Source organism: Notamacropus eugenii, chromosome 1, assembly GCF_028372415.1.
Source record: "Notamacropus eugenii isolate mMacEug1 chromosome 1, mMacEug1.pri_v2, whole genome shotgun sequence".
Classification (NCBI taxonomy): Eukaryota; Metazoa; Chordata; class Mammalia; order Diprotodontia; family Macropodidae; genus Notamacropus; species Notamacropus eugenii.
In genome coordinates this window covers 324131715-324146358 of record NC_092872.1, presented here as the reverse complement: position 1 = coordinate 324146358, position 14644 = coordinate 324131715, and the positions used below count along the sequence as shown (strand labels likewise).

Below are 14644 nucleotides of genomic sequence, written 5' to 3'. Positions count from 1 at the left end.
AGAGAATCGTACATCTAAAAAGGTCCTTTTCACCTCTAAGATCATGAGTCATAAGCTATGAATTACAAAGATATTTTCCTTCTTAAACAAATGTTCCTCCTGAATCATTCTTAGAGGAAAGGGAGAGTGGGTGGTCACTAACCTAAGCTTAAGGTGAAACCTAAACCTCCTTACTCTTTGGAATGAATTAGGCTGGCTAAAGGGATTCTATTTTTTCCTTTCTTTCTCTGACATATTAGTTGCTAATATGACAATGAATCCTGCTTTGTGCATTGGGAATGTGTTCCTCTCTTAAAGCCTTGATTAGATTCTCTCTTGGTACAGTATTATATCTGGTCTTATTCATGCTTCATTAAGCTGAGCTCTGCGAGGTCAGGGCCCTTTTTGTTTTTTTTCCATCTTTGTCTACCTCAGCCCCAGCACAGGGCCTTGCACCCAGCACACAGAATTTTGTCCAATGAATGAATGAATTTTGAGAGGCCATGCACACTTGGCCTGGTTCGGTCTATCCTTTCCTTTCTGCCTGGAAAGTAGAGCTCTCCTGCCTGCAGGAGAGACCCCAGCCACAGACTTGGCACAGGCGGGGGCACACAGGAGGCCCCAGCCTTTGGCCAGGTAGGTGGAGTTGTGGTTGCTTTCTTTGTGCCTGCCTGTTTAGGGGGGAAAAGGAAGGAGAGAAAAGAGAAGGCAGAGAGCGAGAGAGCGAGAGACCCAGAGAGACACACAGAGAGAGGTGGAGGAGAGAAGAGAAGAGAGGAAGGTAGGGGAAGGGAGGGGAGAGAGGCGGTAGAGAGAAGAGAGGCCAGGGAGGCCGGGAAGAGGGTAGGGGAGACGAGGAGGGAGGGGCAGGAAGAAGACTGAGGAGGGAGGAAGGGGACAGTTTGTGGGGAGTGGACAAGCAGAAGGGTGAGGAGCTGCCGGGAGCCGACCAGCCCACTCCCATGGGTCTCTAGGGCCTCCCCCTCCCCATTGGCCTCGGGCGGCGGCGGTGGCGGCGGCAGCGCCGGGTGGACCAAGCGCGGCCCCTTTAAAGCGTCCGCCCCCGCCCCCACCCCAGCCGATCGATCCTCCATTTTCCAGCACATTTCCCCCACCTGGAGGAGCCGCCGCGCCACCCTGCGAACCCCGAGCGTCGGGCCCGGGCCAGGCCAGGCCAGGCCAGGCCTCTGAGCCCCCCGTGTGCCGCGCTGCGCCCCCAAAGCCGGAGCCCGAGCCGGAGCCCGACATGGCCGCCAACATGTACAGGGTCGGAGGTGAGCCCCCCTCCTCGTTGCCCCTGCCGCCCCGCGGCCTCCCGCCCAGCTTCGGGCAGAGCCCGAATCGGCTCCCGACCCAGCGCGTCCTCTAGCCAGGCCAGCCCCGACCTGCCCTGGGCCTCCCCCGCGTTCCACTCGTCCCAGCCCCAGGTTTTGCTGCTCCCCGCTCCTCCCCTCCCCCCGGCCGCTCGCCCGGCCTGGATTCCATTCGCCTCCTTTCCCGTGTGGCCCCGCCGGGCCTTCACGGCCAGCGCCCAGATCCTCCTCCCCTCCGCCCTGGGCCCCAGCCATCGCTGCCCCATCCCGCCTCCTGTGCCGGGTCTGAACCTCATCCCCCATTCCAGGCCGTCCGGCTCCCATCTTAGCCACCTCTCCCTCCATCCGGAGGGCCTCTGTCCTTCCCGGGCCCCTCCATCTCCCCACCCCCCGGGGGGCGAACATTCGGACTGGCTGTTGAGAATGTTGGGCCTGGGGGAGGGAGAGTCAGTGAGTGACTCCGGGTGGTTAGAGTGAAGCTGTGGATGCCCCCTGGTCATCTGTATCTTGTTTTCGGAATGAGCTCGTCTTTCTTACAGTTTTATGAATATTATTGGGGGGGCGGGGAGCCAGAATGGGGGATATTTGATACCTGCCAAAGTTCGGAGCTAAAGGTGGGGCTAGAATTGTTGGCATATGAAAGGTAAGAAAGTGGCAGGCATGGGCTGGAGGGGGGGTGGGGAGTGGAGGTGGTGGGGGAGTGGTGCTTCTGGGTTTGTGTGTGTGTTTTGTTTTTGTTTTTAGAAATATGTGTATAGGGTGCTTTGTGATGATCTGAGTTTCACTTTGTGATGAAAGGGAGGTGTAGGGCGACCTAGGTAGCAAAAAGAATGGGATCTACTATGGGGACAGCACTACTACAGCTCTTCTTTTGGATTTTGGCCTTTGGGGAACCTTTTGGTAGGAGCAAAATGCATCGAGGGAATGGATTCTTTAGTTTTAGTGATGGGGGCAGTTGGTGTTGGAATTTTTTTGGAGGGAAAGGTGTCCTTTTTTTCAGGAATAGGTTCTATTAGAATCATTTTCTTGCAGTGAAGCTGGGAAGGGTGGTAAGGTCTATCTGGGAAGGTGTATTGAGGAACAGAGGGAGTTCTTACGTTTTTGTCTTGTTTGTGGTAGAGAGGGTGCATGACAGGATTGCCCATTAGGTTAATGGGGAACTTTAGGATTGCTTATTGCCCATTTGAGAATATTTCAACTACTCCTGAAACATTTAGCTGATATTTAGACTACCTTGGAAGCTTGGAGATTTTCCTTAAAAGTGATTTCTAAGTATACTTAGAATTTCTAAGTATACTTAGTATACTGAGCTACTTCCTAAATGAGGGTCCAACGGCACATCTTGTTGAGTTTAGATGGAGTGGATAGTGCTTGGTGGCTTTAGCTTGGGGAGGGGTAGTTTGCTGAGGAGGGATGGGGGTGATGATGTGGTAACCTTGAAAGAGCATACTTTGTGAAAGTTAAGGAATCCTCTGGCTTAGATTTCCAGTCACTGCCAAGAGTAGTGAGTTAGGGTCACCTTTAAAGACGGTGTTTAAATTGTCACCTATGATATATTTTTACTGGTCCCAAATTTTTGATGATGTACTTTTGGAGAATGATTATGCTAATATATATCTTCTCTCTCATTCAGCACTCTGCTATGTACATAGGCCTTTTCCCTACTTGTCTTCTGTAGTCTTCCTTTGGCAATAATTTTTATGAGTTGCTTCCCCTTTGATTTGCCTTTAAAAGCTCAGGTGTTGGGTCAGAATTACTGGAAATACTTTGGAGTGACAATACTATGATGCAAATAGACACTGGTGCCTTGTTTAGTGACATTAGTAGGAGCAGGACATAGCAGATCCTAAGGTCTCTTGAATGTTGGGGTGGGGAAAGTACTCATACTCCTCCAGTGCCAGTTTCCTGACTTACTTCATGCTTCCTGGGGTTTCCAAAGGAAGCCCAAAGGAGCATGGTTTAGAGGTGCTAGCCATAGAGATCCTGGTTGGGCTTCAAAGGTTGCCTGCCCTTTTAACTCTTCCATCTGCCTACATTTTGGGGAAAGGTGGAGGGTGTCTATAGCAAGGTGTACTAGCAAGTTTGTTCTTATTTTGCCCAGCTCTGTTTCTTCACCAAGTTTTGACTTGGGTAGAAATTTGAACTTCAAACTCAGAAAAGCTTTCTAAAACACTTGACATTTACACTTTGTTTCTTTTCTCCTCTTCCTCTACTCTTAATAATCAGCCTTCCAGCCTCCTCATTCAAGTTAAACAGCCGTATCTGTGACTTCTTAATTGTCCAATTTTTGATGTTTTTTCTCAGTCTTAATTCTTCTCAACCCGCCTGTTGACACTGCTTATCACCCTTTCCCCCTGGGTATTCTGTCTTTAAGCTTTTTGTGACACTCCAGTCTCTTGGTTCCCCTCTGCTTGTCTGACTGCTCTGCTCATCACATCATATCTCATAACTGGATGTTCCTAAAGGTGCTTTCTTAGGATCTCTTTTTATCTACTTCTATAGCTTCTGTTGCTAACCTCATCAGCTCTTGAGGATTTAACTATCATTTTTATGCATTTGATTCCCATTTCTATACATCCAACCCAAGTCTCTCCCCTGAGCTTCAGTCTCATATGTCACCAGTTGCCTTTTGGAAATTCAAACTGGATGGCCTGGAGACATCTTAAATTCAACATGTCTAAAACTAAACTTAGTATCTTTTTCCTAATCCTTCCCCCTCTTCTATACTTGATAGGTCTAAGGCACCACCATACTTTCAGTCTCTTAGGTTCATAATATAGGTATTATTCTTGACTCTTCACTCTTTCTCATCCCATAAGTTAGTTATCATTTCTACTTTATATTTCTTTTTTCAAATTTCCTTTTAGTTTTCATAGACTCTACATATACTTTCATATTGAACTTATTTTCACATTAATTATGTTGTGAAGAAGAATTAGAACCAATGGGAGAAACCACGAGAAAGAAGAAAAAAGAGAGCAAATAATATGTTTCAATCTGCATTCAGACTCCATTGTTCTTTTTGTGGATGTGGACAGCATTTTCCATCATGAGTCCTTTGGAGTTGTCTTGGATCCTTGCATTGCTAAGAAGAGATAAGTCTCTCAAAGTCAGTCATCATACATTGTGGCTGTTACTGTGTACAATGTTCTCCTGGTTCTGCTCACTTCACACAGCCTCAGTTTGTTCAAGTCTTTACAGGTTTTTCTGAAATCTGCCTGCTCACCATTTCTTATAGCACAATAGCATTCCATTACATTCATATATGCCAACTTGTTCAGCCATTCCTCAACTGATAGGTATCCCCTCAATTTCCAATTCTTGACCACTCCAAAAATATTTTTGTATGTGTGGGTCCTTTTTCTCATTTGTATTGCACATTTTTATAGTCATTTGGGTATTGTTCCAAATTGCTCTCCACAATGGTTGGATCAGTTCACAACTCCACCAGCAATGCATTGGTGTTCCAATTTTCCTACATCGTCTGCAACATTTATCATTTTCCTGTTTTATCATGTTAACCAATCTGATAGGTGTGATGTGTTACCTCAGAGTTGTTTTGCTTTGCATTTCTCTAATCCATAGTGATAGAAAATTTTTTCATATGATCATATAGCTTTGATTTCGTCTGAAAACTGCCTGTTCATATCCTTTGATCATTTATCAATTGTGGACTGACTTGTATTCTTATAAATTTGACTCAGTTCTCTATATAGTTTAGGAATGAGGCCTTTATCAGAGATACTGGTTGTAAAAATTCTTCCCTAGTTTTTTGATTCCCTCCTAATTTTGGTTGCATTGGCTTTGTTTGTGCAAAAACTTTTCAATTTAATGTAATCAGAATTATCCCTTTTGCATTTCATTGTGTTCTGTATCTCTTGTTTGGTCACAAATTCTTCCATTCTCCATAAATCTGATAGGTTTAGGTAAACTATTCCTTGCTTTCCCAGATTCCTTATCATATCAGCCTTTATATCTAAATTGTGTACCCGTTTTGACCTTATTTTGGTATATGGTGTAAGATATTATTTTATGCCTAGTTTCTGCCATACTATTTTTCAGTTTTCCCAGCAGTTTTTGTTAAATAGTGAGTTCTAATCCCAGCAACTGGAGTTCTTTGGGTCTACCTTATATTTCTTATGACTGACTCTTTTCTCTTTACTAACACAGTTACCACTTTGGCTTAGAAGCTCATAACCTCTTGCCTAGGTTTTTGGGACAACTTCCTGATTGTTCTCAGTACATTGTCTCTCACCCCTCTAGTCTATCCTATGACACTGCCCCCACAGTAATTTTCCTTAAGCACAGATCTGATCATGTAATGCTTATAATAAGTCACCCTTATAGATTCCTCATGTCTCTAGAATGAAATCTAAACTCCTGCTTAGTTTTTAAAGTCTATACAATGTGGCTTCAACCTATTGTTTTTCAGCTTCATTGGGCATTATTCTGTATAATCACTCAAACTGACCTTCTACACAGGACATTCCATCTTGTATCTCCATGCCTTTGTTTTGAGCCATATTCCTGGAATGCGCTTTCTTCTCACTTCAATTCTTTTGGGACTTCTTGTCCTCTAAGATGAGGCTCAAATATCATCTTTTTCATGAAGCTTTTCTTGGTTCCTCTTTCCCCAGTTGCTGGTGCCTTCCCTCACAAAGCATGTTGAATTTAATTATTGGACATTTACTTTATGTTACATGTACCTAATATTTTGTGTGTATGCATACATATATATTTTTCCATTATGATGTAAGTGCCTACAAGTCTTAGAAGGGTTCTTTGAAAATGTCCCTTTAATAATTTCTTATAATGCATAGTATTCTGTTAAATTCATATATCATAATTTGTTCAGTTATTTCCCAATTGATTAATTGATTCCCTTAATTTCCTTTTTTATTTTTTTGGCTACTACAAAAAGAGATGCTATAAATATTTTTGTGCATGTGAGTGCTCCCTGATCTTTTTGAAGTATAGGACTGCTAAAGGCATTCTATTGGGTTTTAGGGTACTTATGCACACTTGTGGGGAGTCATTCAAAATTACTTTCCAGAAGGACTGGATCAAGGTACAACTCTACAACAGGGCATGAATTTCCCTATTTCCCTGAAACCTCCTCCACTGTCAGTTATCCCAGTCTGTTTTGAAAGCCTTAACAACTCTGATCAATCAGATGACTAGCCATGGTTCCATACAACTGCTGATGAAGAGTGTTACTCACCTTCTAAGATAGAGAGGTGATGGACTCAGTAAACATGAGAAACACGTTTTTGGATATGGCCAATGTTAGAATTTGTTTTGCTTGACTCTATATTTTTGTTAATAAGGATTTTGTTTTTGTGTTTTCTTTTGTAGGGAGATAGAAAATAAATGCTTATGTAATTTTAAAAAATTAGAAAAAAAAGAATGCAAACTCTTGCAAGTAGCCTAGTATAGTGCCTGGTATATATGGAGCACTTATATTTAGGGATGAGTGTTCACATCTATTCTCAGAATTTTCTTGTGGGTACAGCATTTAGGCTAAGCAGCTGTCTGGTTACAAGGCTAATAGGTGTGTAAGTGAAACCAGAGATTGCCTCTTAGCTTCAGTAACCATTGCTACTGAGCATAGTAATAGAACTTTGTCTTTGGCAAGGGTGAAAGTGACCTGAGCATGATTCTTGGTACTTTGGAGCTACTCTGACCAGTGAGTCTAAAGTAGCATTGACAGCTTTCAAGTGGCAGGATGTTAGAACTTTGAAGTACTTCTCAGGGGGATGCAGAGACTCACTTGAGCTTTCCCCCAAACCCCTCCAAATGTCTGTAAAAAATTACTCTAAACAAATTCTAGAGCAGCAAAACCCACAAAATGACAGAGGGAAAGAAATTTCCAGCCTAAGACAACTTGGAAGGTCAACAGGAAAGGTCTGTTGCACCAGGCTGAGAGAGGAGCACAGTCCAGGGCAAAACATGCCAGCACAGACAGGGCCCCAGCAAACCTGGAGCAGGCGACAGGGGACTGAATCACTGGCAGCTGTGGCAGTTTCCAGCCTTCTCAACCTATAAATGCCAAAGACAACTTAGAAGGTCTGGGTGAGAGAGGAGCATGGTCAGGCCCTAACCCCAGGGTGGCGGTGGTGGCAGCAGCAGCAGCGGTGGAGGTGGCAGCTGCTAGCAGCTGCTGCTTCAATAGCTCTCAGCCCACAGACAGTGGGAGGATCGACTGGCATTGCAGGGATCTCTTTGCTGGTGCTGAAGCAGGATTCTCTTGCTTTGCCCATGCTTCGAACTGGGTTGCAGTACTGGGGGGCAGTCCTGTAGTGAGAAGGAGTGCTGGTGGGGCGAAGCTTGCGGCCACAGTAGAGAGGGAATCCTCACAGTTCCAAGGCAGAAAAGAGTGCTTGTGGTCACTCACAGACCAGAGCACAGGCCAGGAGAGGAGTAAATACCTCTCTTTTGATCATACTGCTTTGGAAGAACTGAAAATTTACAGGTCCCTAGAAGTATCTCTGAAAACAGCTGCATAAAACCCCTGAAGCTTGGAACACTACACACTTGATGCTGCTCCACACTAAGCAGACCCCTACCTTAACAAAAAGTCAAATAGTCAAGTAATTGACTGGGAAAATGACCAAACAGCAGGGAAAAAAAATCAGACTACAGACTCTTACTTTGGTGACAAAGAAGATCAAAACATACAACCAGAAGAAGACAACAAAGTCAAAGCTCTCGTATCCAAAGCCTCCAAGAAAAATATGAATTTTGGTCTCAAGCCATGGAAGAGCTCAAAAAGGATTTTGAAAATCAAGTAGGAGAAGTAGAGGAAAAGTTGGGAAGAGAAATGAGAGTGATGCAAGAAAATCATGAAAAACAAGTCAACTGCTTGCTAAAGGAGACCCCAAAAATGCTGAAGAAAATAGCATCTTAAAAAATAGACTAGTGGACCAAAAAGCCAAATGGGAAGAAGAATGCCTTAAAAAGCAGAACAGGCCAAGTGGAAAAGGAGGTCCAAAAGCTCACTGAAGGAAGTAATCCCTTAAAACTTAGAATGGAATAAATAAAAGCTAATGACCTTCAGAGAAATCAAGAATCATAAAACAAAGCCAAAAGAATGAAGAAATAGAAGACAATGTGAAATCTCATTGAAAAACAACTGATCTGGAAAACAGATTCAGGAGAGATAATTTTAAAATTATTGGACTGCCTGAAAGCCATGATCAAAAAAAGAGCCTGAACATCATTTTTTCAAGAAATTAGCAAGGAATACTGCCCTGATGTTCTGGAATCAGAGGATAAAATGGAAATTGAGGGAGTCCACTGGTCACTTCCTGAAAGATATCCCAAAAGGAAAACTCCTAGGAATATTGTAACCAAATTCCAGAGCTGCCAGGTGAAGGGGAAAATGTTGCAAGTAGTCAGAAAGAAACAATTCAGGTTTTGTGGAAGCACAATCAGGATAACACAAGATTTAGCAACTTCTACATTAAGGGATCTGAGGACTTGGAATATGATATTCCAGAGGTCAAAGGAGCTAGGATTAAAATCAAGAATCACCTACCCAGCAAAACTGAGTATGATCCTTAAGGGGAAAAGTTGGGCATTCAATGAAATAGAGGACTTTCAAGCATTCTTGATGAAAAGACTAGAACTGAATAGAAAATTTGACTTTCAAATACAAGGCTCAAGAGAAGCATGGAAAGGTAAACAGGAAATCATAAGGGACTTATTAAAGTTGAAGTATTTACATTCCTACAAAGTGTTTACATTTCCTACATGGAAAGATGCTATTTGTAACTCATGAGATCTTTCTCGGTATTAGGGTAGTTGGAGGGGAATATGTATGTAGACAGAGGGCACAGGGTGAGTTGAATATGAAGGGATGATATCTAAAAAAATAAAATTAAGAAGTGAGAAAAAGGGAATGTACTGGGAGAAGGAGAAAGGGAGAAGTAGACTGGGGTAAATTATCCCACTTAAAAGAGGCAAGAAAAAGCTTTTACAGTAGAGGGGAAGAAGGGGAAGGTAAGAGGGAATAAGTCAACCTTACCCTCATCTGATACAGCTTAAGGAGGGAATTACATATACACTCAATTGGGTATGGAAATCTGTCTTACCCTACAGGAAAGTAGGGTGGAAGGGGAAAAGAGAGGGGAGGGGTGACAGAAGGGAAGGCAAATGGGAGGAGGGGATAATCGGAAGCACACTCTTTTGAGGAGGGACAGGATCAAAGGAGAGAATAGAGTAAATGGGGGGGCAGGATAGGATAGAGGAAAACATAGTTAAGTCTTTTACAACGTTACTTTTATGGAAGTATTTTGCATCTCTGTACATGTATAACCTATGTTGAATTGCTTGCCTTCTCAATCAGCATGCATGGGGAGGAAGAGAAAAAGGGAAGGGGGTATATGGAACTCAAAGTTTAAAAAAAGAATATTAAAAATTGTTTTTACATGCAACTGGGAAATAAGATATACAAGCAATGGGGTTTAGAGATCTATCTTCCCCTACAGGAAAATAGAAGGGAAGGGGATAAGAGAAGGGAGTTCGGGAGGGGGTTATAGAAGGGAGGGCAGATTGGGGGAAGGGGTGGTCAAAATGCATGACACCTTGGGTGGAAGGGAGGGATGGGGATAAAATTTGGAATTCAAAATCTTGTGGAAGTGAATGTTGAAAACTAAAAATCAATAAATTTTTTAAAAAAAGAATACTTTTGAGTTTGGATTTCTTCCAGAAAGCTTTCTTCATCTGTGTGTGTACCCCTTTTGCCATCTTCAGGCTGAAATCATATTTTCAGTGCTGAGGAAAGCCAGGAAACACTTAATTTTTTAAAAGTTAAATTAAATTTTATCTTCAGTTTCAAATTTTCTCCCTTTGCCCTCCTGTCCTCCACCCACTGAGAAGGCAAGAAAAATAAATCCCATTGCAAATATGTATAATGATTCAAAACAAATTTCTGTATTAGGCATGTCCAAAGGAAAAAAGAGAGGAACATATGATTCAGTCTCCACTGAGTCCATCAGTTCTCTATCTGGAGTGCATAGTGTGGGAATTTTGGCTGATCATTGTGTTGCTCAGAATTACTATGGTCTTTTAAAATTTCTTATCTATACAATATTGCTGTTATTGTATTAATTGTTTTTCCGGTGCTGCTCACTTCATTTTGTATCATTTCTTAGAAGATTGCCCAAGTTATTCCTAAAACCATTCTCCTCTTCAGGGGTAACCTTCTGGTGTCAGATTGCCCCATCTAGCATCAGTTATTACTGGTGACATGAAGCATCTAGCTTTTTGAGGAAGTCATAGCTTCTGCTCACCTAAAAAATAAAGGAGACTTTTTAGGGCGGTGATGTCAAGCTGAAATAGTAACATGGACAACTAAATCATGTGTAGTGATTATGGGGGGAAGCATATTGACTGAGAAAACCATGTATTAACATTGTATTATTTGTATTTTTATTAATTTTTACTTCTCAATTACACTGTAATCTAGTTTGGTCAGCTTAGAAGTGTTACAGGCTACATGTTTGACACCTTTCATTTAGGGCTTTCTTTGTACAGTTAGGATGAGATGTTGTTTGACATTTTCTGCATCCTTAAACATTGTTTCTTCAAGCTGTCTACGTCTTACATGTACCTTTTAGCAAGAACAGTATCCCTCCTACTTTTACTGAGAAAATGGCCACTGTTGTAAATTTCCTTTTCTCAACTTATTCCTCAACTGTAAACCTCAGTACGTTAACCTCCATTCTCTTTTCATTTGCTCTTTTCTTCCTTCTCTCTTCATTTGCTAGCTGGCCTTTATTATTTATTATAGGTGAAATCTGCCTCCTACTTGTGCTCTTTTGTCTGATCCCATCCCCTTTTATTTCTTTCCTGTTTTCTAATATTTCTCACTTTTTTTTTTAATCTACTAGCTTCATTCTTTGCTGCCTTCAAAAATGCTTAGATCTGATCCAACCATTTTGGAGAACAATTTGGAACTATGCCCAAAGGACTATAAAAGTGTGCATACCGTTTGACCCAGCAATACCCTTCTAGGTCTGTCTCCCCAAGAGTTCATACAAATGAGAAAAAGACCCACACGTACAAAAATATTTATAGGAGCTCTTTTTGTGGTGGCAAAGAATTGAAATTGAAGGGATGCCCATCAGTTGGGGAATGCTGAGCAAGTTGTGGTATATGAATGTAATGGAATACTATTGTGCCAGAAGAAATGATGAGCAGGTGGACTTCAGAAAAATCTGGAAGGACTTAGATGAACTGATGCTAAGTGAGGAGAGCAGAACCAGGAGAATGTTGTGCACAGTTATAGCCACATTGTTCGATGACTGACTTTGATAGACTTAGCTCCCATCTCAGCAGTGCAAGATTTTGACAGTTGCAAAAGGCTCATGATGGAAAATGCTAATCACATCCAGCTAAAGAATTACAGTCTGAATGCAGATCAAAGCATACTATTTGCTTTCTCTTTTGTTTCTTCTTTCTCGTGGTTCATTCCATTGGTTATAATTCTTATTTATATGACAAATGTGAAAATATGTTTAATATGAATGCATATGTAGAGCCCATATCAAATTGTCTGCTCTCTTGGGGAGGTGGAGGGGATGGACGGGGGAGGAAATTTGAAATTCAAAAGTTTGTGGAACTGTGTATTGTAAGCTAAAAATAAATAAATTAAAAGAAAATGCTTAGATCTTTATCTTAAAATCATCATTTTACTCAGCTATCAAATTATCATTCTAATCATTTCATAGTCAAACTCCTAGGTAAAGCAGTACACACTTGTTTTTCAATTTCTTACACTAACCTTCTGACCCCAGTACACACTTGAAACTGCTCTAAGGTTTTTAATGATCTCAAATCAAGTATCCATTTCTGAGTCCTTATCCTCTCTGATCTTTTGGTGCTGTTTACTGTCATTCCTGGATATTCTCTTCATCCTTGCTTTTTGTGATATGATTCTCTTCTGTTTCTCACCTGCCTGACCATTTTTTCTCTGTGTCCTTTGCTTTATCATAAATACATCTGCTACTCTGTGTGTATGTATCTATCTATGTCTGCCTTGTTCTAGTTTTACACTTTCTCCCTCTATGATTTCCTTTTTCAGCTCTCATTGGTCCAATTGCTTTTATGCAGATTAGGCATCTAGCGCTTATTTCTTTTCAACTCCACTACTGTATTGCCAAACTGCCTGCTGGACATGTCTATTTGAATTTCCTTTAGGTATATCAAACTCAGCATACCTAAAACAGAACTTAGTAGGTAATAGTTCCCCCCCTTTCCAAACCCTTGACCTCCATGCCCCTCCAAAAAAAATTGCTTGTTCACCTCATCTCTGCCTTCTGACTTTTTTGGCTTCCTTTAAGTCTTAGTTAAAGTCCCATCTTCTTCAAGAAGCCTTTCCCAGTCTTCCTCCTTGATGCCTTCCCTCTGAGGCTTTTTTATTTTGTATGTAGTTGTTTGCATGTTGTCTGTTTTATTAGATTGTAAGCTCTTTGAGAGCAAGAAAGTTTGTTTTTTGCCTTTCTTTGATTCCTTAGCCCTTAGCACAGTGTCTGACACTTAGTAGGCATTTAATAAATTTTAGTTGACTCTCTGAGAATTCTCAGCCTGAGTCATTCTTGACTCTTCTTCATTACTTTCATGTCTAGTTAATTGCCAAATCCCAATAATGAGATCTGGAAGGTCCCCTGCAGTGTGTTGATCCAATCCCTTATGGATGATTTATAGGAGCAGTGGACAAGAGGCTCATAGGATAAGGTACAGAAGAATTGCAATATGAATAGAGAAAGTGCCATATCATTGAGATAACACATAGATTCTATCTGCTGGAGAGAGCATTAAATTTGGAGTTAGGGGACTTGCATTCCATTGCTGTCCTTTCTACTACCTGTGTAACCCTGGGTAAGTTATTTCACTTCCTCTGAGTCTCAGTTTCCTCATCTGTAAAATAGGAATGCTAATGGCACCTACCTCATAAGTTATTATGGGGATTAGATGAGATTAATGTACTTTGCAAACTAAAGCCATATATAAATGTTACATGTTTGCTTTACTCTTAAATTTTATTGTTTATTTGTTTTAGAATTCTTTTTAAATTTTGAGTCCAAAATTCTTTCCTCCCACCATCTTCTTTTCCCACTGAGAAGGCAGTGTTAGTTACACATGTGAAATCATGTATAATCCATATCAGCCAGATTTTAAAAACAAAGCAAAATAAAGAAAGAAAATTATACTTCATTTTGCCCTCAGAGTTCATTAGTTCTCTCTGTGGAGGTAGAGCTATTCATCTTCCCCATAGCTATTCAGCTTCCCCGTAGGAATAGTGTTCCTAAGTTTTGGGCCAACAGTGTTTAAAACTCTTCAGAAGCTCCATATTTTCTTTAGGATAAAATACAGACTTGTGAAGGCAAAGTGATGATACACTCTGAAAAATACCTCCTTTAAGTACTGTGCTTCACTGTCATTGTATACTTTTCACTCTTCCCCTTTTTACATTATCAAGTCCTTCCCCTCATTTTACAAATAAAGAATTGGACCCAAAGAATTGAAATCAAGTTGTCTAATTCGTGCAGACAATTGTTGGGAGAACTCATGTGTGAAACCAGGTATTCTGACCAAAAGTCCATTGTTCTTTTTTTCTGTATCATATTACTTTCTTATAGTTGTTTAAAATGCATATTCATACAAGTAAATATATGAATCTCATCTTAATTTGCACTGTCCTGAAGAGATTATGAATCATTTGAGATTGGGGATAGTAGTGGTGTAATTGAGATATAATTGAAATATCTTGTCAGCAGTTGCTAATATAGCCCTTAGGATCAGGGGGTAGGCATTGAAGGAAAAGGAAATGTGATGAAGTTGGAGCTGGGGCGTGGCAGTTTCAGCATAAACTGCTCCATCCTCAGATTTTGTTTATTAACTTTTTTGTGGCAGGTAACTGAAACTGCTCTACTCAAGATTATCTGTGATCTCTAATATGTAAATACAGTGAAAATCTGTTCTCATCAAATTTCTGCATCATTAGCCAGTGTTGATCACACTCTTTTCCCTGAAATTTCGTGATTAACTTCTTTTGTTGAATTATGACCCTTGTCCCACTCTCAGCAGTGTGTGTCCTGGAAGCTAATTGCCTTAATTAGCCTGGTGCTTTGTTGTTTATCTTGTATTCTGGGTCTTGTCTATTAGAAAAAAGTTTTCTTGTCTCTTAGACAAGAGTATTCTTGTCTATTAGAAAAAGGTTTCTTTTATAAAAGCTAATTTTACTGTGAGTTTAAGTTATAAGGCTATTCCCTGTTCTTTGGCAGCACTGTCAAGAAATTTATGGTGATGGTGAGAAAATTGTGAGTTTTACGGGACATGATCTTCTT

The 14644-nt window shown here is 41.1% G+C and overlaps 1 protein-coding gene across 9 annotated transcripts in view; it reads left to right on the top strand.

The window, feature by feature from the left end:
- The first annotated feature begins 682 nt into the window (after positions 1-682).
- Positions 683-14644, top strand: part of MTA1 (metastasis associated 1) — a 239907-nt gene continuing 225945 nt past the window's right edge. For 4 of the 9 annotated variants that reach the window (XM_072629656.1, XM_072629655.1, XM_072629660.1 and 1 more), the window contains exon 1: positions 873-1253. In XM_072629656.1, coding sequence (XP_072485757.1) covers positions 1226-1253 — 28 coding nt within the window. In that variant the 5' untranslated portion in view covers positions 873-1225. Of the gene's footprint in view, positions 761-871; positions 1254-1430; positions 1936-14644 lie in introns of those variants that run through there. The other 5 variants (XM_072629652.1, XM_072629661.1, XM_072629654.1 and 2 more) reach the window with 5 other exon arrangements.